General features: G+C 35.5%; 1 protein-coding gene across 1 annotated transcript in view; it reads right to left on the bottom strand.

Annotated features, from left to right (window-relative positions):
• Window positions 1-26,921, bottom strand: part of TLL1 (tolloid like 1) — a gene marked incomplete at both ends in the record, with an annotated part of 254,674 nt that overhangs the window by 56,350 nt on the left and 171,403 nt on the right. The window contains 3 exons of the mRNA XM_082838587.1: window positions 7,503-7,648; window positions 8,838-8,954; window positions 11,447-11,549. Coding sequence (XP_082694713.1) covers window positions 7,503-7,648; window positions 8,838-8,954; window positions 11,447-11,549 — 366 coding nt within the window. The remainder of the gene's footprint in view (window positions 1-7,502; window positions 7,649-8,837; window positions 8,955-11,446; window positions 11,550-26,921) is intronic.

Raw genomic sequence — 26,921 nt, 5'->3', positions numbered from 1 at the left:
TAAAAGGGTAAGCAAAACTGAACAAACAACAAAACTGTAGGAAAAATAACCGAAGGTCTCAGCAAGTCAACCTATCTATCTTCACCTGCTTGAGCAGCACAGAATGAAATGCTTGCAACTCATGAATTATTTTGGAAAGGGGGAAAAGGTTAAGTTAGAAGAGGAAAGGGAGTGAGAACACACAATGAAGAAAGTAGCTGCTTGCCATGGAAAGTTAATTAATAGAAAAAAAATCACGTTGCTTCATATCAACAGCCATACCAGAGTAAAAAATAAGAAGGTTAATTAAAATGGGTTTTTAATTACTATTTATGAAGAAATTACTGCTTTTGAAAATTATAGTACGAAGAAAACGAGAGACACTGTTGAAAAAAATTACATATGATCAGTAATTAAAAGGATATAGGGGCTTCCCTGGTGGCGCAGTGGTTGAGAGTCCGCCTGCCAATGCAGGGGACACAGGTTTGTGCCCCGGTCTGGCAAGATCCCACATCCGCAGAGCAGCTAGGCCTGTGAGCCATGGCTGCTGAGCCTGCGCGTCCGGAGCCTGTGCTCCGCAACGGGAGAAGCCACAACAGTGAGAGGCCGCGTACCACAAAAAAAAAAAAAAAAAGGATATAGGATAGCGGGTATTTCCCTGTATATAAAACTCACTCTGTTCCTTTAACAGTTAAACAATACTCTTTAAATTTTAATTTATAGTATATTCACTGGTTACGTTGTAAAAATTAGAGCTTTAAATATTTTATATGATACACAAAGTGTAAATATCTCATGGGTAAAATGAATAAAAATGACCAATTTTAGGATTATTTCACCAGTACCTATTTATGAATTACATATTACTTATATATTAAGTATTATGCACCTGGTATTAGGGATAAAACAATAGAAATATACACTGTAGTCTCACACAGTAAATGCCATGGTTGTTGACCTACATATCATATCAATGACCTCCATGATCTTTGTTTACATGTTTTTCCAGTTTAATTATTTTAATCCTAATTGCAATACCAGCACAATAAATCTTCTCTATTGGTGTTAATTATAATTATACCTCTTCAACTACATCCACATAACAGTAATGATGGTGAGCACAAATGAGAGTTTGAGTTATTTTATGTTATTTGTGTAACATTTTCTCCAGCAGTATCGATTACTTTATCAATTAGTATAAATATAGTTGAAAAAATAAATATGGTTGAAGCTAAAAAGTGGATAAGTTCATTGATGTTATGCCAGTAACCTTAGGTACCATGAGAAAAAGAACACCAAAGTCAGTAATTCATAAAAAAAAGAAAAGAAAAACAGTCTCTTCTTGATTTAAAGCATGGACATGTAATAAATATGTTTGGTAATGATAATGCTGATTTATTACAGACTTTAAGGTAATCAGAACACAAACCATATAAGAATGTGGCAAGTTTATCATAACGTAAACAGACCTAATATGTATATAAAGAAAACAGTGAAAGTGACATTAAGCTCTGAAGATTGTTTTAGAAAACTGATATATAAATGATATTGGAAGTAAATCCAAGTACACAAAGAAGGAAGAATAAGTACAAAGCTTAGCCAGAAGGGATTAATATTACATTTCATTACTAAGTGTGGGGGGTCCATGTCTTTACTGGCAGGTTAGAGAGGAAGCATCAAAAAGCTGAGTTACTTTATTTAGCAAGAACTAAAATCAATTAAAAGTAACCTAAAGTAATCAGCCTCTCATTCTAACACTGCCAACCAGTGCAGAGCTTTGTGGTCAGTGCATGTGGGGGAGCTCTAAGACTGAAGGAATGCCAGCCCTGGAGCAAGATACCATACCCAGGCTCAGGGGCCATTCACACACTTTGCTTTCATTTTTCAATCAAATTTCCAAATAAATATAACATTGCAAAAACATCTACTGCAATACCTACTTATTTGTAAAAACCTCTGAAAACTCCAAAGTTTCTAGGTAATAGTTTCAGTAAAACTCTCCCATACTCCCTGAAAAATTGAAAATAAAATTACCATATGATTCAGCAATTCCACTTCCGGGTATTATATTTGGAAAATTGAAAGCAGGGTCTTGGAGACATACTTGTACATCCATGTTCATATCAGCATTATCCATAATAGCCAAGGGGTGGAAGCAATCCAAATGTCCATCAGTGGATGAATGGATAAGCAAAATGTGGTCTATACATAAAATGGGATATTAGCCATAAAAAGGAAGGCAATCCTTTCAAGTGCTATAACATGGATGAACCTTGAGGATATTACACTAAGTGAAATTTTTAAAAAGTGACACAAAAAATCAAATATTGTATGATTTCACTTACATGAGGTACCCAGAATAGTCAAATTCAAAGAGACATAAAGCAGAAGAGTGATTGCCAGGGGCTGGGGGGACGGGGAAATGGGAAGTTGTTGCTTACTGGGTAAAGAGTTTCAGTTTTGCAGGATGAAAAGTGTTCTGGAGGTTGATTACACAACAATGTGAATGTACTTAACACTACTGTGTCATACACTTAAAAAATAGTTAAGATGGTAATAGTAATAAAATAGTAATAAAAAAAGTCTTCTATGAGTGTTAGAATGTAATTTCAAACTATAATTCATACTATCAACTCCATAAATGATTTAACTTTTATAGATAATATAACTTAAAGTTCTATATATTTGGAACAATGCTAAGTCATTATTTTTTGCTTTGGGGTAAAATGTTAAAGAAAAGTATGACTAACAAAAACAATCAAGATTAGCATTTATTATTAAAAATAAATTAATTTTAATAATGAGAAAAATACAGTAAATTTAAGTAATAAATGCTATGACAAAAAGAATTTTAAATAAAAAGGAAAAAAGTTTAATAGATTATTTTAAAATGTATCACTGTCATATTTAATATTTTATTAATTAGTATTAGTTTTATTTTTACTATTTAATACTTAATGAATATTGATATGTATACAATTAGAGCTCAAAAATGGAGGAGAAAAATCAAAATGCTCAACCATGTGAAAATCAAAACCATAAGGTTGGGTTAGGTCTACTTTTATATGATTCAGTTTTCTCAATGCTGCCATTTGATTTTTTTTCCCTTCATGACACAATTATTTTTAACTCATAAATTTAATAAATATTTACTGAAAACCTGTGATGACCAGATAATAAATATATACTTGATAGTATATAAACGGTGATGAATAAACAGACATGTCCCTGACTGACAGGCATTTATTGATTAAACAACTCAAAGGTACAAAGGACAATAGTTATGATGGGAAAGAATTTATTGCCATGAGAGAATTAGATGCCTCATTTTGCTACCAAGATCTGGGTGTAAGAGTGCCAGGCCATGGAATTGGTATCACTCACAGTCTACCAATTAAGAACTGTGTGACCTTGGGCAAGTTTATTTAATCTAATCTTTCAGAGCAGAATGATAGCCTAAACTATAATTCTGAAGAGCTACTTTATATAGTAGCTCTTATATAGTCATATTCTCTTATACAGTCATTAACCAATATATATTCTTAGCCAAATATCCAAAAATAGTGCAGGGCAAGCATTAAAATGTTAACTAATTAAGATCTTGTCTTGGCTTCCTAGTTCATTCACAAAGACTAGTCTACTTAACTTAAAGTAATATAAAATATTTAAAGGAATTAAAGGATTACTCTTAATCAGGTAATTCACAAAGTACAGCTGACCCTTGAATAACATAGGAGTTAGGGATGCCAACCAAGAACAGTTGAAAAACCACCAACTGCTATCTCTGCCTCAAAAACAAAGGAACTGATAAATGACTCACCCAAGGGAAGGAGGCTGAAATAGTTTGCAGAGGTTCACCACTTAAACCCTAATTCTTCTGATTCCATATATTGTGATCTCTAATCAAACACAAACTTTCCCCCACACTTAAAGATCTGTAAAATGAAAATAACAGGTACTATGTTTATTTTAAAAAGTCTACATATAAGTGGACCCCTGCAGTTCAAACCTGTGTTGTTCAAGGGTCAACTGTACCAAGATAAAAAACTTTTGTATGTAGTTTAGAATGTTGCTAGTAATTATGGGAAAGACTATTATATACTATGGTTTTCAAAAGGAAAGTATAACCAAATCACAGTGTATAGAAATATTTATAGTACCTCAAATGTAATCTCACTTAAATAAATGTATGTAGGGATTTTAATTAAACATAACTAAGCTCTGGGTTTATTTCACTTATTTCCTGCTTTACTGACATTTGTTTGAAGTTGTACTATTAAAGTCTCCCCAACTTTTTCTCTTATGTATTTCTGCATACTGAAAGTTTTCAAGTGAAATAGTAGTATAGAGGCTTTTTTACAAATAACACCACTGCTGAAGAGAAGACGAGTTCTTCAAAATGATTTTAGACATTATCTACATTCACGTACAAACTCACTTCAGTATTGGTCTTAAGAGTCAACATACCAGTAACTACTAGAGAAGAAAAATCTTCCCAAAGGTGATGATTACAGAAGTATTAGGACTCTATTACCCTCATTAACAAAAGCACTTGTTCAGATTTCTTTCTGTACTTACATTAAAATCTAAGTAGCATTAGGAGAGGTGAATATTCATGACATAAATTCACAGAAAGGCATAAATAATGAACAGCCAGTAAGTTCTTTATAGTAGATTTCAACAGAACTAGCTTATCTTAAGGGCCCTTTTATCTGAAAAGGGAGAGAGTGACATAGGGAATAAAAGAGTTACAAAAATAGAAAGTGTTTGAAAAAGTCAAAGACTGATATCAGTGAATAAAAACAGTTTTGTCAGAGAAAGACAAAACACTGAGAAATAGTGAAGATATTTTTAAAATTATACATTTTAAATATAAAATGCATAAGTTGTATATTGAAAATGTTATGTAAACAAAAACAAATTGATATAAACAGATAACTGAGTAACTGAAACAAACCACCTAATGACCACTAGACCAAATTAAAAATATATACAGTTGATTCTCAGTATTAGCAGTAGTTGAGTTCAACAAAGTCACTGAAAACACTGAGTTAGTGAATACTGATTCATGGCTCCTGGAGAAATACAAGGTTAGGTTCCTGAGAGCTTCTGGTCACAAAATTTTTGTCATCAAATCAATACTTAACCTTGCTTTATGTGTGTTTCTGTTTAAAGGTACCTTCACAGATATTCAAATTCATTAACAGTGAACTCATGGCCAACAGCATTATAATACACGCCTGAAAGTCTAACACAAAGATTTTCTCCATGAGGCACATGGGGAGTAGTGTTTGATAAAACTTTAAGCAGAGGAGTGTTTGATATAACTTACATTGTGAAAGTATCATCCCAGCTGTTGTGTGGATATCAGGATATGTAGGGCAAGGGTAGAGATGTGAAGAGTTCATCAAAGTTCCAAAGCAAGAAGCAGTGATTACAACAGTGGTGGCCAGAAAGTAGGTATAAAGTGGTCATGTATGTGGTATATTTTGAAGGCAAAGCAAATGGAATATGCTTATTAATTGGCCTTGGGGTTTAAGACAAAAAATGGAATTAGGGATATTACTTGAGTAAATAGTGACATACTGAAACACTAAATACTGAAATAGGGAAGACTGAAGGTGAGTGGGTTAGTGTGAGTAAAACAAGAAAATCAAAGGCTTGATGTTAGTCAGTTAAAGATGAGAGGCCTACTAGACATTCAAATATGTCCAGCATATGAATAAAGGAGGAAAAACATAAGGAAATAAAGCAAAATGAAGAAAGGACAGGAAACTAGAGATAATAAATAAAATGTACTATCAGCCAAACTGTGACATGACTCTACCTCATTTCCAAAGCTTAGCAATAACTTATTCATTCACTTAATCAACAAGTATTTATTAAATGACTACTCTGTGTCAGGCATGGTTTTAAGTGCCTGAGGTGTAAATCTTTCTTATTTGTCCTTACATTATCCTATTTTTGAAGAATATCACTCTTACTATATTGATATATCAAAACAAACAAAAAAAACCCAGAAAACCAAAAAAAAACTGCAAACCAACTAAGCCAGCAATTTCTGCATCTCAGTTTTTAGATGCATGGAATGAATGTATTTGCTGACATCACTACTATAATAGAATTCTATAAAACATTGAATTATATATTGAAAGGCAGTTCATCACTTAATTTTTGCAATAGCACAAAATATTAACACATGTAATGTGGTCATTAGATAATTTTTCAATGAACCAGTTGTTTTGGTCTAAAAAGTGAGTCCTACCCAATTTTAGTTTACTCTTTACAATAAAGTGTTCTATTTGAATAATGTTTGCAATCCAATAAAATTTAAAAATAAATGTGAATCAGATAATCTCAGAACCAAGGTTTCCAAAAATGCAAAGGGGTCAGGGGCATAAACATCATGATCACAGCATAAAAGAGAGTTTTTTCATGATTAAAAAGAAATATGTCTTGAAAATTAGAAGGTACAAGCAAAGGGGTAGAGACAATACCAAAAAATATGTTACACAGTTTACAGGTGGGGGTATGAGTTTCTCTGGGCTTTTGAGTAACACCTGGATTCCCCTGGGGCTCCTGCTATGGGGACTGGGACACCACACAGTCACCACACTCAGTGGCAAGCACATCCTGGCAATGAATGGAGTTCTCTACACCGGCCTTCTGATCACTTGGACAGTAAGTAGGCCTTCTAATTTCAGTAAAGAAATAATCTCCAGTAATGGCATCTGGATCTCTAACTCTTTCTTGGACCTACTGCCACCACCTCATCATTCCTTCCTACTCCACCTTGGGCTCTCAATTTCTAGCCTGATTCTGTAATTTAAACATGCTCAGGAGTTCTTGACAATTCCCATATCTCTTAGCTTCTAATTCCTCACTCAGTTCTCCCCACTACACAAAAATGACTCATTAGCTAGTGCAGTAGTTTTAGATGCAGACTTTGCTCCAGGATTCTGACTGGCCTTTGGTTTATTCTGCCCTCATCTAATAATGCAATGTCGGTGCTGATCTCTTCCCCAATGAATATTTTTGATGAAGTCAAAAGCTCCTAAGAATATTTAAATCCCTGTTTTTTTATATAAATAATTTTCTGCATAATGATAAAAAGATGAAAAATGGATTTACACTGTAACAACAACAAAAAAGATGATCTACCTTTAACCTCTTAGTTTAGAAGAGAAATAAAAGTTTTTTATTTAATGGACTCTTCAAGCATTCTTGTGAAACAAGCCTGGTCATTTGTCAAAAGAAACTATTGACAGTACTTCAAACATTCTAATTCAAAAAGCACAGATAATGTAAACTCACTTTAATCTTCTTGAAAATGTCTGCAGTAAGAGGAAAGAAGAAAAAAAAAACCTCTTTCGCTCTTGATGTTGCATTTTATAGGCAATCCTTTGCTTCTTTGTTGATGAAAAAGCTGATTCTCTAGTTCTTTGCTTTTTTAATGAGGATCCCTTAAATGCACTGTCATTTATGGAGGATGTGCCCCACAAAGGCTGCCTGAAGGACATTACCTCAAAGGCCTGAAAGGTCAGCCCAACATAGCAGTCTTCTGACACTGCTATTTTCCATACACATTCTTTCATCGGCCTGTAGTCATCGGGGTAATTAGGAGACTGAATCTGTCCTTCATTTTTACGTATCTCACCTCCACAGATAGCTGAGGAAAGCAAAAATAAACAAATAAATAAACCTAGACATGCCATTTCATTTTCATTTGCTTCTAAGATAACATTTTAGTTTGGTGCCTGGAGCTGAGTACATAAAAACCAGGTTATAAAAATCAAGGTTGGCTGGTTGTAAATATTTAGTTGGTTAAAAAAAAAACCTAGCCACTTAACTATAAATATTAGATAACAGTCAGCAGAGGAATATATGATTTTTTAGCACTGTTAATTCACATTTTTACAAAAACAAGCATTTTAAAAAAAAACTTTAAAAACCTTTTGAGATTTTGTAATTTATTCTATGTGAGTTTTCTCTGACTCTCTGAACTGCTTCTTTAGGTCTTTTACCTCAGTGGAGGAGCTGATCAGGAGAGAAGCGCCACAAAACTCTCTGGGCCTCTGGCTGTGAGCGGCCCTCGTGCTCAACATCTGTGGCTCCATCCAAACCCTACTCTTCACAACCACACAGTTAATCTCTAAAACAAATGCTTCCATCCTCTTAATAGTCTAAGAGAAGCAGAAATCTTCTGTCTTCTAAATAACCTAAACTTCTGTGCTGGCAGAGGCAGGAGCAAGAAGGGTCTTCTCTACCCACGATCTGGCAAGAAGGTTTTTAAAGCCAGGAAGCACAATGCCAGTTTACTGTTTTAGATACATATAGAACAAAGCCTCTAGTAAATTCTTCTTGAATGCTGACACTCTCATTTAGACAAAGCAAGCTCCAGAACTGTGCGCAATTACTTTCTGTGCAGTTTCCTTTATCAAGGCATTTCCGTGGTACAGGCATCAAACACATACAAACTCAGCACAAAGAGAAGTGGTAATTTCTTCATAACATTTTAATGTTGTCATGAAAAAACAACCGAAGTTTAAGAACTCTTTTGCCGTTTGTTGTTGCTGTTGTTTTCCACACATCTCTATAATGAGTTTTTTTTCCCCCACACATCCCTGATGAGTACATTTACATGTTACCACATTACTGGTACCAGAAAGCAGGCTGTTTCTGCAGTTTAAATTTACCGAGTATTTTTATTAAAATCATCATAATGAACATTATAATATAGGTTTAGAAAATTTTGTAATTGAAATACAGTTACAATATCATTCTAATGAAATTGAGAGAAAGGATATTTCTGTTTAGAGGTCTAAGAAGAAGCCATCTCTAAACTCAATGTGACTTGCCTTCATAGAGAGCTGCAAAGCCCTTTCCCACCCAATTACTGCTGCTACGAAACTCAATCCACATTCTGCTGTCTGTAGAGGTTAGAACTTCAGGCAATTTGTCCCCACAGAATCTACCTAAAAGAAATAAAAGAATAAAGAGACTCCTAAATATGACTTTATATTCTAATTGCTTTTCATACTAGCTACAAATTGCATACATAAAAGCTGATTTGGTTCCTGTATCTACCCCTAGGAACTAGAGCTATAATTATTCTTTAATATTTACTTAATAAAGGTGGATAAATAAATCTCTTCATATTTATTTATAGAATATTGGAACATATCACTCTCAGATTAACTGACTGATGTCAGTATCATTATCTGTAGAATTAAGAAACAGCTAGCTCAAAACATGTCCTATTTGTAAAATGACACATGATATATCAAGGTGGGGAATATTATTCTATGGAAAACAGAAAAAAAGTACAAGTGATCCTGAAAAACTGCTTCAAATGTTCAATTTGGTCATTAGTAGGGAAGTGACAGCTCAAAGTATATTTCTTTGTTTAGCCATGTTCAATGGTGACTTGTCAGGGAAACCCACAGACTGCCCAAGGATCTTATGTTACTACATACATCTCATCTATAAAGCTGTAGTATGTAGTGTAGTAGGCAGAATGGCAAACAGTATCAGAAGACTTAATGAGTTCTAATTTTTTCTGATTGTTTATCCACAGGCAAGTATAATACTGAGCAAATATATTATTGCCTGTCATTCCTTCTTCCTTCCTTCAACCTTCCACAAATATTCGTTGCTTACTGTATATCTGCTACTGTGCTCTAAGATTTTATGATGACAGAAAGTTAAATATGACAATGCACATGAAATAATTCCACAAAGAATAATATATTGTCATCCAGTTTTGTGTGCCCTTGGTAATGATGTCATACATAGTTTTAGTATATGAAAAATGTCAGTCAACTTAAAACTAATTCATACTAACAGATAGCAGGTGAAAAAATATCTCCCTAAATGGCAAAGTAAATTAGGGACATGTAAAAGAGAGCAATGTCCCTTAAACTGTAATGTGTGGGAAAGGGAGAGGGAGAGGGATAATTAGGAGTATGAGATTAACAGATACAAACTACTATGTATAAAATAGATAAACAAAAAGGATTTACTGTAAAGCACAGGAAACCATATTCAAAACCTTGTAATAACCTGTAATGGAATATAATCTGAAAAAATAATATATATCTATATCTGAACCACTTTGCTGTACACCTGAAACTAACACAACACTGTAAATCAACTATACTTCAATTCTTTAAAAAAGGAAACTGGAAGAAAGTAACCTGACTAAAAGAGAAAAAGCTATAATGTGCATATGAATTGCCAGGGAGTCTGTCAAAATGCAGTCTCTGGTTCAGAAGGTACGGAGTGGGACCTGCATTTCCACACTTCTAACCTTCTAAGTGATTCTGATGCTGCCAGTGTGACAGCTACACTCTGAGGAACAAGGTCTCAGAGGAAATAGTGGGGAAAGCTTTCCACATGAGCATTGTAATCAGACTAAGCCAGTCTGTTAGGCCATTATACCCTGCAGTGTGTAATGCTGATGACGCTCTAAAAAGTGTTCTCAATATTTCAGTTTTAGAATTGGTTTTTCAATATGAGTTTAATGAAATGTTTTCTTTGGAACACACATACATATATTACAAATTGCTTCATCTAGGCTAAGAAACTAAATGTTCAATACAATGTTTTCCTCATCCTGACTTATCAAATTAGCTCAAATCTTAATTTTTCCTTATTTTTAAGCACTTCTACAGATCTCTTGGACTTACTAAGGCTGCTGTCACTTTTAATACAACAGTGTCCATTCAGCAGGTTTTAGATATTAAGAAGAAAAGATATGTAGGCAAATAAACACAGCTGAGTAAAGCTACTTCTAAAAATAGAAGTACAATCTCAAAAAAAAATGTCAGTAGAGTAGATGCTCACATGCTCACAGCAGCTCTCACCTTTAAGTAAAACAGAGGGCAACAGAAAGAGCCTAATGTAAGTTAGTGATGTGGTCTGTGGTTAAATGTTGGTAGCATATTTTCATGAGCACCAAATGTGAGCTACAATTTATGACACAAACTACAGATGCACCTTCTCAGCCACAAAAACCTGAGTAGCAAAACTGTGATGTCTACAATAGGAACCAATATCCTTGGTGCAGGAAGCCAGCAACCAAATGTGTACCTAACAGCTCATGCTCTACTGCCTTAGCAAACAAAGCAAAACAACATACACACACAAATACACAATTTATCTGGTTTACTCATTAAAACTCTGATTTTAGAATTAAAAATACAGAATATGTGATGATTATTCACTATAAGCTATTCTAAATCATTATGTTCAGGTCCAAATACCACCTCATAATTGAAACTGGTTTAAATCAATTAATTGTCTATTTATCTATCTGTGAGTATTTTTGCTGTGATTGATAAAAGTATAAGAAAAATTAAAATGTTGGTCTCATACATTTTAAACCCTAAGATAACTCTTGAAAGAATTGTCTCTGGACAAGACAGACTACATGCATAGCCACATAAGAGGCAAAAAAATCTCTTACCAAGGAGAGGTGATTTCCTCCAGTACCCATCTCTTACTTCAATGTAATCATACCAGCACAAACTACTTTTGTATAGGTCCATCGTAGTAAAGTTTAAGACAATCTTCAAAATGTAACAAAAGAATACACAGATTAAAAATGATTGTAACTTCACATGGCTAGGAACCCAGGACTACTGTGAAAAGAGATTCATAGCAAATTTTTTTCCTGTATTAGTATCCCTCTAATATTTTTAAAATAAACACCTCAAAAAAACACCCATTTTCTCATTTACTTTAATGTCTAACAATTTAGAAGCACAATGTCAATAAAGAAACTAAACATTTCAGCAATTAAACCAAAGTTTCTGTAAAGTTAATTTGAACAATTGTGAAACAAACAGAAGTCTTTATTCAAATAGTTTATTTTGAATTTTCTTAGGTAAGCATGACTTAAACCATGAGAACTTCTGATTTTACTATGAGTGTCTTCTTTTTAATAATTTATTTCAGCCATCTATAATTACATTAAAAATAACCACCATGTGCCATATTCCAGGAACATAATATCATTGTGTATGTTGAAATGTTTTAAATACAGCTCTAGAATTCAAATTTGTCCATGTAACTATAATCAAAGACAGATGTCACTATGTTTCTCCAGATCCAAGAATATGTATTCGAAGACCTTTTAAGTTAGAAGATCTTATACATGACCCTTTATTCTGTACTTTGTTTTGAAATGATGCTGCCTTTTAAGATAATTCAAGAGCAACTTTAGAAAAGACAGTTTTCTTACTGCTTTATAAAAAGACTTTACTTTTCATATAATTAACTTTCTTTTTAGTTGATTACACCAAAAAGTAGAGCCGAACTAACATAAAAATGCATATATCTGCTGAGGTAAAATTCACTTGGAAAATACTTTTTTATATTCAAAAACTCATTCTAACTCTATTCTGCTTAAAACATATAAGATGCTTAAGGTGTACAATGAACCTGTTCTTTAATCTAGAAATTGAAATGGACTTTGTCCAAAAGCAACAAATTATGAATATTTGACATACTTCTAATATAAAACTGTAGGTTGTAACAGTATTTACAGAATCCTTTTGTGTCAATATAAAAATTCCAATGTAGGAAGACTCTCGAGGAATGAAAAAAAAAGAAAAGAAAAAGCATAATTTTGAATCCATATTCCCTAAAAGTACTACCTTTTTTGTGTTAGAAAACATATACTTCTCCCCTTTCTTGAGCAAAGTATTTAACAGAAAGGTAAGTACTAATTATGGCAAATCAATCCTCACTCAACTAGCTTACTTCTTCCTAGGATGAAGATACAGCATAACAATAAATATTTCTCATGGCATCTTATATCTCAGCACCATGATGATCATTGATGAAATTGTATGCCAAAGTTGGTTTTAATTGCCCATATAAATAACAATTTCACAGGGATGGAAATTAAGAATTTATCTAACTATAATGAAAGTCAGTTGTACCTTATAATGGTGTTAACATTTCACCGTTAAATTCAACATTTACCAGTTTCTTTAAACATGTACTTTCTTGATTACAAAAGGATGAAATCTATCAAGGATGTGAAAATAGAGACAAGATGTTGTTTAACTGTAATGCAGTAGGCGTGGCATAATTTGCTTCAGTTTAATAAAACTTCATTTATTTCTTTCTACCTTATTTATAGTTTTTTTTTTTCCTTTGGTTTTTTTTCCTTCATCTGACTTTATCATTCTAAATATTCTAAAAAACCTTTTACAAGAATTTCCAAAATATCAAAAGACAAAGAACTAATCCTTTTTTCCCTTTCTTTTTCAATAACCCTCCATACTTGATTATCAAAATGCATAGTTTCTAAACTATTTTTCTGTAGTTACCAATATGCTTGCTCTTCCATCTCTGAATACCAATTCAACATTAGGTTATTCTTAGGACATAATTAGGAAATAATTTCTGGTTTTCCCCCTTAACTTTATATTTACTTTAAGTCTGCTACAAATGGGGAATACTACCACTGTCTGATATTAAGTTTCATTCTCCATTTGTATTTTCCCTGTAGCAACCACCAGGGTTTCAACTCTGTATGATCATATGAGAACTAATTTATTATAGCAGAGAGGGCAAAACTAGAATACAGACACAAACAGTAGACCTCAAGGCTCATTTGTGGCTTCCTTCTGGGGTATAAAGGAGTTGTATAATGGTATGCAAAGAGTTTCAACTTCCTCCTTGATGAGGAAAAAATCAGCTAAATTGGAGGGATGTGTGTCATCAAAATTTATTCAAAATTGAAACGATGTGGTTGGATTGCTAACAAACAGTTAATATTTGAAGTCCGGAACACACACACATACACATACGTGTGTGCACGTGCACACGCACACGCACACACACACACACACACACACAGAGTTGGAAGGGGGGTAACTCTAAACAGAAAAGTTTCCTATCTTGTTTTTAATCTTCTATTTTAAACTCCAAGCACTGTGAAGGAACAAAACTGGCCTACTTTAATGTAAAACATAGCGTCCTTTAGAAGCAGAAAATGTAATAAAGATAGGTTTTTGAAAATCAAATCTTAGGGCTCTGATGTAGAAATGAAACGTTGGCCTTTGAATAAGGTTGCTAGCAGAATCCATAATTGAATTACAAATCAAAAGCACTTGAAAAATATTTGATTGTTTTATATTATGCTATTTTATATAAATACTTTGCATCTTTTTTTCAAAGAATGATGAAATAAAAACTACCTAGCACAATTATATAGATGTTTTATTTCTTATGTTAAGTATCAGTTTACCATTTCTCAATTTAAAATTAATCATAGTTCCTCTGGAACATGGGATTGAGGGAGATACAAGGAAAATTCTAAGATTTCCTGTGATCTGTTCGGGGTCTTACTTGCTATTCTGCAAATTAAATGGATTCAATTGCTGTGGAGTTTGCTTACTAAAGACTTTGTTTTACAATCTTACAGAGTGAACAATCTTGAAGAAAGGCAGATCAACAGTCAAGGGACTAGATGTCTGGAAGTCTCCAGAGAATGATATAAGCAGTGAACTTTTGTCAGCACGATTAAGACATTACTATCTACCTAAACTAATTCCATGAACACCATAAAAAGACCAATTAGAATAATATTTATACCTTATAGTGCTGGGGATGGGGAAGGTAGAAATCTTGTCAATTAGATTGATATTATTAAATAGTTTTTAGAAAGAGATATTAGAATTAAAAGCAGTAAAATAAAATAGATTTCAGGGCTCCATCCAGAAGCAGCTTGGACAAGTCTGATAAACTCTCTAGGCAGACAACTGTTTTCTTCTCAGAAATAAGACTAGGGGCAAAATCAGGGACCAGTAAACTATACCCCATGGGCCAAATCCAGCCTGTAGCCAGTTTTTGTAAAGGAAGTTTTGTTATACACATTCGTTTACAAATTGTCTATGACTGCTTCTGCAATACAATGGTAGCACTGGGTACTTGAACAAACTGCATACCTGGCAGAGTCAAAAATATTTACTGTATATCCTCTCCAGAAAGATTTGCCAAATCCAAGAATAATTGATAATTAAGGGTTTGTTCAGTGCTGAACTATATCATACTAAAGGGAAAATTTGCATTTATTTTCACACCTAGGAGTTGTTTGTGACTTTGAGTGAAAAAGTGTAGGTTCAAGTTCTAGCTTCTCAGTTTGCTAGTTTACTTAAACTTTCTGAGTTTGAATGAAGGTTCTTGCTATAAAATAGAGATAATCATATCAGGCTGATCTCAGCAGAATTAAATCAGAGAGATTTAATTGGATAATGTGTAGAAAAACACTAAAGTAATCTAAATACATTGTTAAGATTCTCATGTATTATTATTTTCATGGTACATACTTGAGCATCCCTTACAATATAAATCCTGAACAGGAGTTGAGGAAGATGGCATAAGAGTAAGAGGCGGAAATCACCTTCCTCCCCACAGATACATCAGAAATACATCTACACGTGGAACTGTTCCTATAGAACAATCACAGAACGCTGGCACATCACAACACATATTAATCAAACTACCAAAAACTAAATACAAAGAAAACATATTAAAAGCAGCAAGGGAAAAAACACAAATAACACACAAGGGAATCCCCCATAAGTTTCTGGCAGCAGAAACTCTGCAAGCCAGAAGGGAATGGCAGCACATATTTAAAGTGATGAGGGAGAAAAACCTTCAACCAAGATTACTCTACCCAGCAAGGATCTCATTCAGATTTGATGGAGAAATTAAAATCTTCACAGACAAGCAAAAGTTCAGCACCACCAAACCAACGTTACAACAAATGCTAAAGGAACTTCTCTAGGCAGGAAACACAAGAGAAGGAAAAGACCTACAATAACAAACCCAAAATAATTAAGAAAATGGGAATAGGAACATACATATCGATAATTACCTTAAATTTAAATGGATTAAATGCTCCCACCAAAAGACACAGACTGGCTGAATGCATAAAAAAAGATCCGTATATATGCTGTCTAAGGAGACCCACTTCAGACCTAGGGACATATACAGAGTGAAAGTGAGGGGCTGGAAAAAGATATGCCATGCAAATGTAAATCAAAAGAAAACTGGGGGTTTCCCTGGTGGCGTAGTTGTTGAGAGTCTGCCTGCTGATGCAGGGGACATGGGTTCGTGCCCCAGTCTGGGAAGATACCACATGCTGTGGAGTGACTGGGCCCGTGAGCCATGGCTGTTGAACCTGCATGTCCGGATCCTGTGCTCCGCAACGGGAGAGGCCACAACAGTGAGAGGCACACATACGGCAAGAAAAAAAAAAAAAAGAGAAAGAAAGAAAGCTGGAGTAGCAATTCTCATATCAGACAAAATAGACTTTAAAATAAAGACTATTACAAGAGACAAAGAAGTACACTACATAATGATCAAGGGATTGTTCCAAGAAGAAGATATAACAATTGTAAAAATTTATGCACCCAATATAGGAGCACCTCAATACATAAGGCAAATACTAACAGTCATAAAAGGGGAAATCGACAGTAACACGTTCATAGTATGGGACTTTAACACCCCACTTTCACCAATGGACAGATCATCCAAAATGAAAATAAATAAACACAAGCTTTAAATGATACATTAAACAAGATGGACTTAATGGATATTTATAGGACATCCAAAAACAGCAGAATACACATTTTTCTCAAGTGGTCATGAAACAGTCTCCTGTACAGATCATATCTTGGATCACAAATCAAGCCTTGGTAATTTTAAGAAAATTGAACTCATATCAAGTATCTTTTCTGACCACAACGGTATGAGACTAGATATCAATTACAGGAAAAGATCTGTAAAAACTACAAACACATGGTGGCTAAACAATACACTTCTTAATAACCAAGTGATCACTGAAGAAATCAAGGGGAATTCAAAAAATACCTAGAAACAAATGACAATGGACACAGGATGACCCAAAACCTATAGGATACAGTGAAAGCAGTTCTAAGAGGGAAGTTTATACCAATACAATCCTACCTTAAGAAACAGGAAATATCTTGAATAAACAACCTAACCTTGCACCTAAAGCAATTAGAGAAAGAAGAACAAAAAACCCCCAAAGTTAGCAGAAGGAAAGAAATCATGCACATCAGATCAGAAATAAATGAAAGAAAAATGAAGGAAATGAGAGTAAAGATCAATAAAACTAAAAGCTGGTTCTTTGAGAAGATAAACCAAATTGATAAACCATTAGTCAGACTCATCAAGAAAAAAAGGGAGAAGACTCAAATCAATACAATTAGTGATGAAAAAGGAGAAGTAAGAACTGACACTGCCGAAATACAAAGGATCATGAGAGATGACTACAAGCAACTCTATGCCAATAAAAAGAACAATCTGGAAGAAATGGACAAATTCTTAGAAATGCACAACCTTCCGAGACTAAATCAGGAAGAAATAGAAAATATGAACAGACCAATCACAAGCACTGAAATTGAAACTCTGATTAAACATCTTCCAACAAACAAAAGCCCAGGACCCGATGGCTTCACAGGCAAATTCTATCAAATATTTAGAGAAGAGCTAACACCTATCTTGCTCAAACTCTTCCAAATATAGCAGAGGGAGGAACACTACGAAACCCATTCTATGAGGCCACCATCACCCTGATACCAAAACGAGATAAAGATGCCAAAGAAAGAAAACTACAGGCAAATATCACTGATGAACATAGATGCAAAAATGCTCAACAAAATATTAGCAAACAGAATCCAACAGCACATTATAAGGATCATACACCATGATCAAGTGGGGTTTATTCCAAGAATGCAAGGATTCTTCAGTATATGCAAATCAATGTGATACACCATATTAACAAATTGAAGGAGAAAAATCATATGATCATCTCAATAGATGGAGAGAAGGTTTTCAACAAAATTCAGCTCCCATTTCTGATAAAAACCCTGCAGAAAGTAGGCATAGAGGGAGCTTTCCTCAACATAATAAAGGCCATATATGACAAACCCACAGCCAACATCGCCCTCAATGGTGAAAAACTGTAACCATTTCCACTACGATCAGGAACAAGACAAGGTTGCCCACCCTCACCACTATTATTCAACATAGTTTTGGAAGTTTTAGCCATAGCAATCAGAGAAGAAAAAGAAATAAAAGGAATCAAAATCAGAAGAGAAGAAGTAAAGCTGTCACTGTTTGCAGATATCATGGTACTATACATAGAAAATCCTAAAGATGCTACCAGAAAACTACTAGAGCTAATCAATGAATTTGGTAAAGTAGCAGGATACAAAATTAATGCACAGATGTCTCTTGCATTCCTATACACTAATGATGAAAAATCTGAAAGTGAAATTAAGAAAACACTCCCATTTACCATTGCAACAGAAAGAATAAAATATCTAGGAATAAACCTACCTAAGGAGACAAAAGACCTGTATGCAGAAAATTATAAGACACTGATGAAAGAAATTAAAGATGATACAAATAGATGGAGAGAGATAGCATGTTCTTGGATTGGGAGAATCAATATTGTGAAAATGAGTCTGCTACCCAAAGCAATCTACAGATTCAATGCAATCTCTATCAAACTACCACTGGCATTTTTCACAGAACTAGAACAAAAAATTTCACAATTTGTATGGAAACACAAAAGACTCTGAATAGCCGAAGCAATCTTGAGAATGAAAAATGGAGCTGGAAGAATCAGGCTCCCTGACTTCAGACTACACTACAAAGCTACAGTAATCAGGAGAGTATGGTACTGGCACAAAAACAGAAATATAGATCAATGGAACAGTATTGAAAGCCCAGAGGTAAACCCACACACATATGGTCACCTTATCTTTGATAAAGGCGGCAAGAATATACAGTGGAGAAAAGACAGAGTCTTTAATAAGTTTTACTGGGAAAACTGGACAGATACATGTAAAAGTATGAAATTAGAACACTCCATAACACCATACACAAAAATAAACTCAAAATGGATTAAAGACCTAAATGTAAGGCTAGACACTATCAAACTCTTAGAGGAAAATATAGGCAGAACACTCTATGACATAAATCACAGCAAGATCCTTTTTGACTCACCTCCTAGAGTAATGGAAATAAAAACAAAAGTAAAGAAATGGGACCTAATGAAACTTCAAAGCTTTTGCACAGCAAAGCAAACCATAAACAAGACCAAAAGACAACCCTCCGAATTAGAGGAAATATTTGCAAATGAAGCAACTGACAAAGAATAAATCTCCAGTATTATATTATACTATATCTCCAGATCATGCAGCTCAATAAAAGAAAAACCAAACAACCCAATCCAAAAATGGGCAGAAGACCTAAATAGACATTTCTCCAAAGAAGATATACAGATTGCCAGCAAGCACATGAAAGAATTCTCAACATCACTAATCATTAGAGAAATGAAATCAAAAGTACATTGTGGTATCACCTCACTCTGGTCTGAATGGGCATACTCAGAAAATCTGCAAACGATAAATGCTGGAGAGGTTGTGGAGAAAAGGGAAAACTCTTGCACTGTTGGTGGGAATGTAAATTGATACAGCCACTATGGAGAATAGTATGGAGGTTCCTTAAAAAACTACAAATAGAACTACCATACAACCCAGCAATCCCATTACTGGGTATATACCCTGAGAAAACCATAATTCAAAAAGAGTAATGTACGAAAATATTCATTGCAGCTCTATTTACAATAGCCAGGACATGGAAGCAACCTAAGTGTTCAGCATTGGATGAGTGGATAAAGCAACCTAAGTGTTCAGCATTGGATGAGTGGATAAAGAAGATGTGGCACATATATACAACGGGCCATAAAAAGAAACGAAATTGAGATATTTGTAGTGAGGTGGATGGACCTAGAGTGTGTCATACAGAGTGAAGTAAGTCAGAAAGAGAAAGACAAATACCATATGCTAACACATATATATGGAATCTAAGAAAAAAAAATGTCATGAAGAACCTAGGGGTAAGATGGGAATAAAGACACAGACCTACTAGAGAATAGACTTGATGATATGGGGAGGGGGAAGGTTAAGCTATGACAAAGTGAGATAGTGGCATGGACTTATATACACTACCAAACGTAAAATAGATAGCTAGTGGTAAGCAGCCGCGTAGCACAGGGAGATCAGCTAGGTGGTTTGTGACCACCTAGAGGGCTGGGATAGGGATGGTGGGAGGGAGAGAGATGCAAGAGGGAAGAGATATGGGAACATATGTATATGTATAACTGATTCACTTTGTTATAAAGCAGAAACTAACACACCATTGTAAAGCAATTATGCTCCAATAAAGATGTTAAAAAAATGAATCCTAAACAGTTATGAAATAAATAAAAATATTAATCCAATTTACTTAATCCAACTCTGCTGGGAGACATAAAAACATTAAAGTTTCCCAGGAAAATGAACATGTCAAAATAAGGGATTCTTAATTTAAATTCTAAAGAAGAATGGGCAGGAGAACTTGGGGCCTTGGTTTAAGCCCCTGCCTTACAACAGACTAGTTGTTTGACTCAGATCATAATTCCATCAGGGGTTCATTATATGGCAGGTGAAGACCAGGAGCTGGATTAGGCTATGAAAATAATTTTTCTGCTTAAGTATATATGATAATATCTGGATTTTGAAAATTTTATTTGTCATCACCAACTATTCACAGGAACAATTTTTATACCTGCCTTTCCTTAATCCTTATTCCATCCCTATATCTAATCAGTTGTCAATTTCTATAGATACTCTGCAATGCCCCTGAAAATGTTCTCCTCCTTCTATTTCATTGTCAGTGCTCTCCATGCTTCTCTGAATTAATGTAAGAGCTTCACAAGATGAGTTTTGTTTTTTAGTTGAACTATTCTCCAATTCATCCTACACTCTATGATCATTTTAATCCCAGTAAAGTTGGGTTCCCATCATGGTATTGGTGGCTTTACATCCATCTTTATAAATTTCTAAGCCTGGGCATCAAAGATTCTATGTGATAACCTACCTTTTCTGCCTCACTTTCACTATCTCAAACAAAGAATCTTCATCCCACTCATCCCAGACTCTTGCTATTGCATCCTGACAAAGTACCCCAATTTTAGTATTCCTTTATTCAAGGTATACATAATTCTACCTGGGATCCTACTTTCCCCTTCCCTATTTCTAGAAACTCTTCATATCTCTCAAAGTTTGAAATAAATACTGCCCTTTTTTCAGTCATGTCTGGATCTCACAACAAGGTCTGAGCTCTCTTACATCTACAAATCCATGACAAGTTCTGTCTTGCTTTCTTCAGCTATTTTTCAGTTTGCCTATATTACTAGGCCTTGTCCTTGTTATATGTTTGTAAGATTCTTGATGGCAAAGATTTCTTTCACAAACCAGCAGATGCATTTATTTTAATAAAATCAAAGATTTTTCTACGTAGTAATTGCTAAATTTAAGCAGTGGCCTTTGGCAATATAAATATTATATTGTAAATTGACCCCATATGTGTAAATCATTAGATTTTGTAAAAAGAAAGTTTGGCAAAATGAAAGAGGTCAAATAATAGTTTTTAAATGGGCTATATAGGAAAAGAAAAAATATTAACACTAGTCAAGACATAAGCAATATGCCCTTGTTGAAAGGTCAATCAATTCTAAGGAATGAAAAAAATCGATATTATTTGCTTCTGTCAGCTCAGTACAGCTACATTCCCAGAGGCACATTCTGGGCTGTTCCCAGCATTTGCTGTGTAATGTCAAGGACGGCCTGGGATTGAACAGTACTGCCTTTACCTTCGGAACCTCAGTCCTAGGAAGACATACATGTACATTAACAATCTTATTATGATTATTATTATTTTCAATCTTATTTTTAACTGTGGTAAAATATACATAAAATTTAACATTTTAACCATTTTAAGTATAGAGTTCTGTGGCATTAAGTGCATTCACATTATTGCACAACAACACTCTTATTTAAAAAATATTTTTTTCCTGGATAAAATAATATACTTTTATTGTAGAAAAGGAAAGGAAGGAGAAATCAAAATCTATTTGTAAACTTACCAGGAGAAATAAGCATTGTGTTGGTATATACCAACACAATGCTTATATTATTCTATAATCTTGTCTCTAACATATGTAATTTAAAAAATTAGATCTTTTCATGCCTATGATTTTTAACCTGCTTATTAAACTTACCAATAATTTGAAAACATAGTCTCTAGTTCCAGGAAATACAGTCTTTAAAAAAAATAGTTTGTAATACGGGTGCCATGATATTTTAAAATAATAACTCATGTGATTATCTTCAGAGAGAGAAATTTAGTGACAGTCTTCTCACTTATACCATGTTTTATTCCTTCTTAATAAAAATAATTTGAAAAGGAAATTATCAAATAAACATTTCACTTTTTCATTGGCCATTATGTATATTTTAAAAAATAGAATATTTAGTACCTAAAAAAATCAATCAATGTTTTCTTTCAGCTTTCAAATTTTATTTTGTTTTCAAATTTTCAAAATAGCTATCTTTGCATATAAACATAATAGCTGTAGGATAAATTTCTAGGATAAAGTGTTTTGCAAAATGTGACACAGATTAGCAGAGTTCTTCAGAAATGTTATCTCAGTGTTTACTTCCAGGAGCTGGGTACTCTCACCATCATTTGATATTATCATTCTATTCCTTCTTTGCCAATTTGATGAATGAAATACAGCACATTGTTGTAGCATCACTTTGATAAAAAATGAGAGTAAACAATTTCATACATTGATTAAATATCTATTCACCCTGATACTTCAATAAATACTCTGCTTCTTCAGTAAGTTTTCTAATATGGTGTAAATCTTTATTTATTAATTTATAACAGCTCTTCATATATGTATAATATCAATGTTGTCTTATCCATTTGTGCTATAATAGTCTTCATTTTGATTTTAATATGTATATTTGCATTTTTATAAAAGAGATTTAGTTTATGTAAATAGCTCTAAAAATTATTTTATTACATTTTCTTATTTTCAATTTATGTACCCGACATCTTTTTCAAAATAAAAAACAAATCACTTATGCTTTCTTTAGAAAAAATATGCAATATAAAATAAAAGTTTAGGGACTTTCCTGGTGGTGCAATGGTTAAGAATCTGCCTGTCGATGCAGGGAACATGGGTTTGAGTCCTTGTCCAGGACGTCCCACATGCTGCAGAGCAACTAAGCCCATGTGCCACAACTACTGAGCCTGTGCACTAGAGCCCACAAGCCAGAGCTACTGAAGCCCGCATGCTGCAGCTACTGAAAGCCATACACCTAGAGCCTGTGCTCCGCAAGAAGAGAAGCTGTCGCAATGAGAACCCCAGGCACCACAACGAAGAACTAAAGAAAGCCTGCGTGCAGCAACAAAGACCCAACACAGCCATAAATAAATAAATAAATTTATAAAAAAGTTTAATTTTTTCAAAAATATTTTCATTATTATTTATTGAAAAAGTCTTTTCCCAATTTATTTGAGACATCATCTCTATAAATGAGTATGTGACGTCTACTCCTCCCTGAGGCATAATTCTGACTTTTTTAGATTAATCCAGAAGCCTATTTTACATTACCACAGAATTTGAATTACTGAAACTTCATAATGTTTTTCTACTATCTTACAGTGCAATTCACTCCCTTTTGTTAATTATTTTAGAGTTTGCCTTGGGGGAGAGAGCTTCAAGATGGCGGAAGAGTTAAGACGCAGAGATCACTTTCCTCCCGACAAATACATCAGAAATACATCTACAGGTGGAACAACTCCTACAGAACACCCACTGAACACTGGCAGAAGACCTCCCTACATACCTGGGTAGGGCAAAAGGCAAGAAACTCCCTACATACCTGGGTAGGGCAAAAGAAAAAAGAAAAAGCAGAGACAAAAGAATAGGGACGGGACCTGCACCAGTGGGAGGGAGCTGTGAAAGAGGAAAGGTTTCAACACACTAGGATGCCCCTTCGCAGGCAGAAACTGCAGATGACGGAGGGGGGAAGCTTTGGAGGAAAGGAGGAGAGTGCAGCCATGGGTGCGGATGGCAATGCGGAGAGATTCCCACACAGAGGATCAGTGCCGACCAGAACTCACCAGCCCAAGAGGCTTGTCTGCTCACCCGCCAGGGCGGGTGGGGGCTGGGAGCTGAGGCTTGGGCTTCGGAGGTTGGATCCCAGGGAGAGGACTGGGGTCCACTGTGTGAACACAGCCTGAAGGGGGCGAGTGTGCCACAGCTAGCCGGGGGGCAGTCCCGGAAAATGTCTGGAGCTGCTGAAGAGGCAAGAGACGTTTTCTTGTCTTTGTTTCCTGGTGCGTGAGGAGAGGGGATTAGGAGCCCCGCTTAAAGGAGCTCCAGAGACGGGTGCAAGCCACGGCTATCAGTGCGGACCACAGAGACGGGCATGAGATGCTAAGGCTGCTGCTGCCACCACCAAGAAGCCTGTGTGCAAGGACACGTCACTCTCCATATCTCCCCTGCTGGGAGCCTTTGCAGCCTGCCACTGCCAGGGTTCCGTGATCCAGGGACAAATTTTCTGGGAGAACACACGGCACACCTGAGGCTGGTGCAATGTCATGCTGGCCTTTGCCGCTGCAGGATCGCCCTGCATCCATACCCCTCCCTCCTCCTGGCCTGAGTGAGCCAGACATCAGAAGGAGCTGCTCCATTAACCCCGCCCTGTCTGAGAAGGAACAGATGCCCTCAGGCGACCTACCCGCAGAGGCGGGTCCACATCCAAAGCTGAAACTCAGGAGCTGTGCAAACAAAGAAGAGGAAGGTAAATCACTCCCAGCAGCCTCAAGAGCAGCGGATTAAATCTCCACAGTCAACTTGATGTGCCCTGCATCTGTGGAATACCTGAATAGACAAGGAAATATCCCAAATTGAGGAGGTGGACTTTGGGAGGAATGATATATGTATTTTTTCCCCTTTTTCTCTTTTTGGGAGTGTATGTTTCTGTCTGTGATTTTGTCTATATAGCTTTGCTTTTACCATTTGTCCTAGGGTTCTGTCGGTCCTTTTTTTTTTTATAACATAAAAAATTTATTTCTTAATAATTATTTTTTATTTTAATAACTTTTAAAATTTTATATTCATCTATCTTTCTTTCTTTGTTTCCTCCCTTTTATTCTGAGTCTTGTGGAGGACAGGCTCTTGGTGCTCCAGCCTGGCATCAGGGCTGTGCTACTGAGGTGGGAGAACCAAGTTCAGGATACTGTTCCACAAGAAACCTCCCAGCTCCATGTAATATCAAATGGCAAAAATCTCCCAGAGAACTCCATCTCAACACCAAGAACTAGCTCCACTCAAAAACCAGCAAGGTACAGTGCAGGACACCCTATGTCAAAAAGCTAGCAAGACAGGAATGAAACCCCATCCATTGTCACAGAGACTGCCTAAAATCAAAATAAGGCCACAGACACCCCAAAAAACACCACCAGAGGTGGACCTGCCCACCAGAAAGAAAAGATCCAGCCTCATCCACCAGAACACAGGCTCTAGTCTCCTCCACCAGGAAGCCTACACAACCCACTGAATTAACCTTAGCCACTGGGGACAGACACCAAAAAGAAAGGGAACTAAGAACCTGCAGCCTGCAAAAAGGAGACCCGAAACACAGTAAGTTAAGCAAAATGAGAAGACAGAGAAACAAACAGATGAAGGAGCAAGGCAAAAACCCACCAGATCTAACAAATGAAGAGGAAATAGGCAGTCTACCTGAAAATTGATTCAGAATAATGATAGTAAAGATGATCCAAAATCTTGGAAATAAGATGCAGAATATACAAGAGACTTTTAACAAGCACTTAGAAGAACCAAAGAGCAAACAAACAGTGATGAGCAACAGAATAAATGAAATTAAAAATTCTCTAGGGTCTCCCCTGGCGGCACAGTGGTTGAAAGTCCACCTGCCACTGCAGGAGACACGGGTTCGTGCCCTGGTCCGGGAAGATCCCACATGCTGCGGAGCGGCTGGGCCTGTGACCAATGGCCACTGAGTCTGCATGTCCAGAGCCCGTGCTCCACAATGGGAGAGGCCACAACAGTGAGAGGCCTGTGTACTGCAAAAAAAAAAAAAAAAAAAAAGAAGTAGAAAAAAAATTCTCTAGAAGGGATCAATAGCAGAATAACTGAACCAGAAGAACGGATAAGTGACCTGGAAGATAAAACAGTGGAAATAACTACTGCAGAGCAGAATAAAGAGAAAAAGAATGAAAAGAATTGAGTCTCAAAGACTTCTGGGACAATATTAAATGCAACAACATTCGAATATGGGGGTCCCAGAAGAAGATGAGGAAAAGAAAGGGACTGAGAAAATATTCGAAGAGATTAGAGTTGGATACTTCCCTAATATGGGAAAGGAAATGGTTAATCAAAACCAGGAAGCACAGAGAGTCCCATACAGGATAAATCCAAGGAGAAACACGCCAAGACACATATTAATCAAACTATCAAAAATTAAATACAAAAAGCAGCAAGGGAAAAACAACAAATAACACATAAGGGAATACCCATAAGGTTAACAGCTGGTCATTCAGCAGAAACTTTGCAAGCCAGAAGGGAGTAGCAGGACATATTTAATGTGATGAAGGAGAAAAAACTATAACCAAGATTACTCTACCCATCAAGGATCTCATTCAGGTTTTTTTCTTTTTGTTTTACAAATTATTTATTTTTTATTTATTTTTACTTTTCGCTGTGTTGGATCTTCGTTGCTGCTCCTGGGATTTCTCTAGTTGTGGTGAGCAGGGGCTACTCATTGCAGTGGTTTCTCTTGCTGTGCAGCAAGGGATCTAGGTGTGCAGGTGTCAGTAGCTGTGGATCACAGGCTTTAGATTGCAGGCTCAGTAGTTGTTGTGCATGGGCTTTGTTGCTCCATGGCATGTGGGATATTCCCAGACCAGGGCTCGAACCCATGTCCCCTGGATTGGCAGGTGGATTCTTAACCACTGCACCAACA

This window comes from Leucopleurus acutus (assembly GCF_964270905.1).
Source record: "Leucopleurus acutus genome assembly, chromosome: 4".
Taxonomy (NCBI): Eukaryota; Metazoa; Chordata; class Mammalia; order Artiodactyla; family Delphinidae; genus Leucopleurus; species Leucopleurus acutus.
This window is presented reverse-complemented; position numbering and strand designations above follow the sequence as displayed.